This window comes from Marmota monax, unplaced genomic scaffold (genome assembly GCF_021218885.2).
Source record: "Marmota monax isolate L192 unplaced genomic scaffold, Marmota_monax_Labrador192_F-V1.1 WCK01_AAM20220418_F8-fsc00112, whole genome shotgun sequence".
Lineage (NCBI taxonomy): Eukaryota > Metazoa > Chordata > Mammalia > Rodentia > Sciuridae > Marmota > Marmota monax.
This window is the reverse complement of record NW_026692073.1, coordinates 1,591,731-1,595,010: the sequence shown is the minus strand read 5'-3', so window position 1 is coordinate 1,595,010 and position 3,280 is coordinate 1,591,731. Positions and strand designations below refer to the sequence as shown.

Sequence of the window (3,280 nt, the reverse complement as noted above, 5' to 3'; positions counted from 1 at the left end):
TTTCTGTATGCAATAAAGATCTGTTTTTCAAGAAACAGTTTATGTTTTGGAAAGTGAAACCTAACTCACTGAAAAGAAAGGACAGGGGGAAATTCCATAACTCAGAGGCCATAATAAATACAAATAATTCCTTTGATTTTGCAACAGGGGACTTCCCCAAAGACTAGCCAGCAGATTTTGCTGAGTCAATTGTTATCCAATCAGAGTTAGGGAGGGAAAATGCCTTTGCATATAAATACTGCACACCAGCTCCACATTTTAAGAGACACTCCTCAACTGCTTAAACTTTCTGAGCCTACTACAGAGGAACCTCTGGTCTCTGCACCATGAACCAAAGTGCTGTTTTTATTTTCTGCCTCATCTTTCTTACTCTCAGTGGAACTCAAGGTAAGAAATATTAAGGAATATTTAATTTATGAAATCATAAAGCAGGACTGGGTATAAATTCTATATATAATATAGAAATAGTATATTTTCAAGTTTCAGTGTGTGTCTAAAAATGAGAGGGAAATAAGCAGAAGATTACTACCTCTGGTCACAGTTTATATGACTGAAGTAAGAGAAACAAGTAGAATTAAAAAAAGAGGGACAGAGGAAGTGAAGGAAAAGATAAAAAAAAAAGGGAGAAGCTGGTCGAGGTAGCGCATGCCTGTAATTCCAGCCACTCAGGAGGCTGAGGCAAGAGGATCTCAAATTCAAATACAGCCTCAGCTACTCGGCGAGACCCTGTCTCATAATAAAATATATAAAAAGGGCTGGGAATGTGGCTCGGTGGTTAAGCATCCCTGGATTCAATCCCTGGTACAAAAAAAAAGGAGGATAGAAAAAATGTGAGGAAATGAGGAGAGGATAAGACACAGATACTCCTTACCTAGCTAACCTTGCTCCATTATATGAACTGTGCCCAAGGGGGATTTTATAATCAACAAGTTACAATTCCCCTCTTCAAGATAATCAGCTATTATATCATTTAGAGCTGTGTTACAATAGGAAACGTTCCCCCTCAGATTAAGTGACTATATGACAATATAGGGATAGGATTCCACTAAATACTACCAATCCACATGTCTTATGAGACCTGTATTAACTTTCCCTGCCATCTTGTCGCTCTTCCTGCAGGAATGCCTCTCTCAAGAACAACACGCTGCAACTGCATCCAGATTAGTAATCGATCTGTTAATCCAAAATCATTAGAAAAACTTGAACTTATTCCTGCAAGTGAATCTTGTCCACGTGTTGAGATCATGTGAGTAAAATTCCATCTGAGGGTCACCTCCCTGGTTGTAAAGTATTTTAAACATGTGATGATTATCAAAAAAGATCAGTAAAGGGTTTGTGATGAACACTATTGTATAGCAGAGGAAAATATCTAGAGTGAAATTTAGATGTCTGACTTTGGAACTGTGTATTCCATCTACTTTGTAGCCTCAACATTGTTTTAAATATTTTTACTCCTACTTACTTCTACAGTGCCACAATGAAAAAGAGCGGGGAGAAGAGATGTCTGAATCCAGAATCTAAAGCCATCAAGAATTTACTGAAAGCACTTAGGAATGAAAGGTAGGTTTGTTGTTGCTTGCAGAACAACTGCTCTTTAGGGAATGGAAATCCTGGGAAGTTAGCAACGTTTGCATTGGGCTTTACTGTGCGACCCTTGGGTTAAACGTATGTTACTATCATGCCTTTTTCTACCTGCATTTACTCAGATGTGAAGCTCATGCTTTACCTGAGGATCTTTGGGTTATCTATATACTCAGTGTATTTTAAGCAGAACCCAGACTAATTCCAGAGTCTAGACAACTTTTATATTCCTTTTCTCTTCTTACAGGTCTAAAAGATCATCTTGAAACCAGAGATAAGCAAAATCACTGCAGTGCTGATAAAGATGGACCACAAAGAAGATATTTCTATTACTTCTTCACAGAGAGTGTATGTTAAATTCTAACTGTTCCTGGTTTGTAGTTCTCCTGAAAAGTGACCAACGACAGTCATCAAATTAGCTGCTATACCTCCTGTGGTTTATTCTCCTGAGCTGATATTTCTCTAGTAGTAAGAGTTACTAGCTCTATTACTAATAGCTAGTAATAGCTCTAATAACTAATAATGACTCTGTCCTGGCACTACACTATAAGCTATGTTGAGGTGCTACCTTCCTAGCAAATGTGCCAAGTCCTAGCCTGCTACTGACACTTTCCTCACCTATCCTATCTGCTAAGGGTTATTAAGGGATCCTTTTGACTTCTGGCTTTATCAAAATCTTAAATAACTAAAGGTATGCAACCAAAGGTATAAAATCTGCTTATTAATGAATAATCTTTACTTCGTGGGTTTTTATTGTCATCCCCCCCCAGGAATTCATATTTTTTCAGTGGTTACATACACATAATTCCAAATACCTACAGGAAGTTGGATATGCCTGGAAATTATGTGTAAATATTGTTATTTAATGAAAGACTGTAAAAGGAGTTCTTAGAGATATATTTTTATATTGTTTTCAATGTATATGAACTAATATAATTTGTATAATTAAATACTACAGACCAATGAGTTAATAGGGACATTTTAAAATCTAGGTATATGCTTTGCATGTTATATAAGACAAATGTGTTGAATGGTTTTTAAAACGAAAATGATGTGCTGTCCTGGAAATATTAAAAAAGATTACATAACTGTTGTAAGACCATAAAGGTAATAAAGTAATTATCACTAAGATGAAGTATCTTGTGGGTCTCTGACTGGAACATTTATTTCATAAGGAGCTTATATTGGAAAATCCATGGCTTGGAGAAGCTGGGATGAGTAGAAGACAAACGAGTTGGAGAATTACCACACTCCAACTTTAGTCTCCTGAAAGGCCCATTATATAAGATTCCTATATAAGCAATGTAGTATGAGAGACCTTGGTCTGTTTCAGACCACTATAACCAAGTTTCTATGCAACAACTCCCTCTGAACATTCTATAGGGACTTCAAATTACAAAATATTGCAAATTTATTCTCTCTTAGATCTGTTTCTTCTACTCTAATGTCCTAGTTGAAAACTGCACATCATCCACACAGTCCAGAAACAGAAATACTTCTATACTACTACTACTCCCTCACTTCCCACATCCAATTAGTTACTAAGAAGATATTTGCAACAGATTCAGTTGAGAAATTATTAATGTCTAAGATATATAAAGATTCCTATGGATAAAAAGGGAAAAACAAGTTGAGAAGTGAAAAACAAAAGTGAATTGGAATTTCACACAAAAAAAGAGGCACAATCCCCTAACATGAA

General features: G+C 36.2%; 1 protein-coding gene across 1 annotated transcript; it reads left to right on the top strand.

Moving 5' to 3' along the window:
• Positions 1 to 233: 233 nt before the first annotated feature.
• Positions 234 to 2,710, top strand: Cxcl10 (C-X-C motif chemokine ligand 10). Its single transcript, XM_046458906.2, has 4 exons — positions 234 to 387; positions 1,120 to 1,246; positions 1,471 to 1,560; positions 1,829 to 2,710. The coding sequence occupies exons 1-4, from the start codon at positions 327 to 329 to the stop codon at positions 1,845 to 1,847; spliced, it is 297 nt and encodes a 98-aa protein (XP_046314862.1). The 5' UTR covers positions 234 to 326; the 3' UTR covers positions 1,848 to 2,710.
• The last annotated feature ends 570 nt before the right edge of the window (positions 2,711 to 3,280 follow it).

What these genes read in the sequence shown, in the direction of transcription:
- Cxcl10 (XM_046458906.2), top strand. Translation starts at nt 327, where the DNA reads ATGAACCAAAGTGCTGTTTTTATTTTCTGCCTCATCTTTCTTACTCTC. An exon ending in TACTCTCAGTGGAACTCAAG is followed by an intron (nt 388 to 1,119) that starts GTAAGAAATATT and finishes CTCTTCCTGCAG; the next exon opens with GAATGCCTCTCTCAAGAACA. An exon ending in TGTCCACGTGTTGAGATCAT is followed by an intron (nt 1,247 to 1,470) that starts GTGAGTAAAATT and finishes TTACTTCTACAG; the next exon opens with TGCCACAATGAAAAAGAGCG.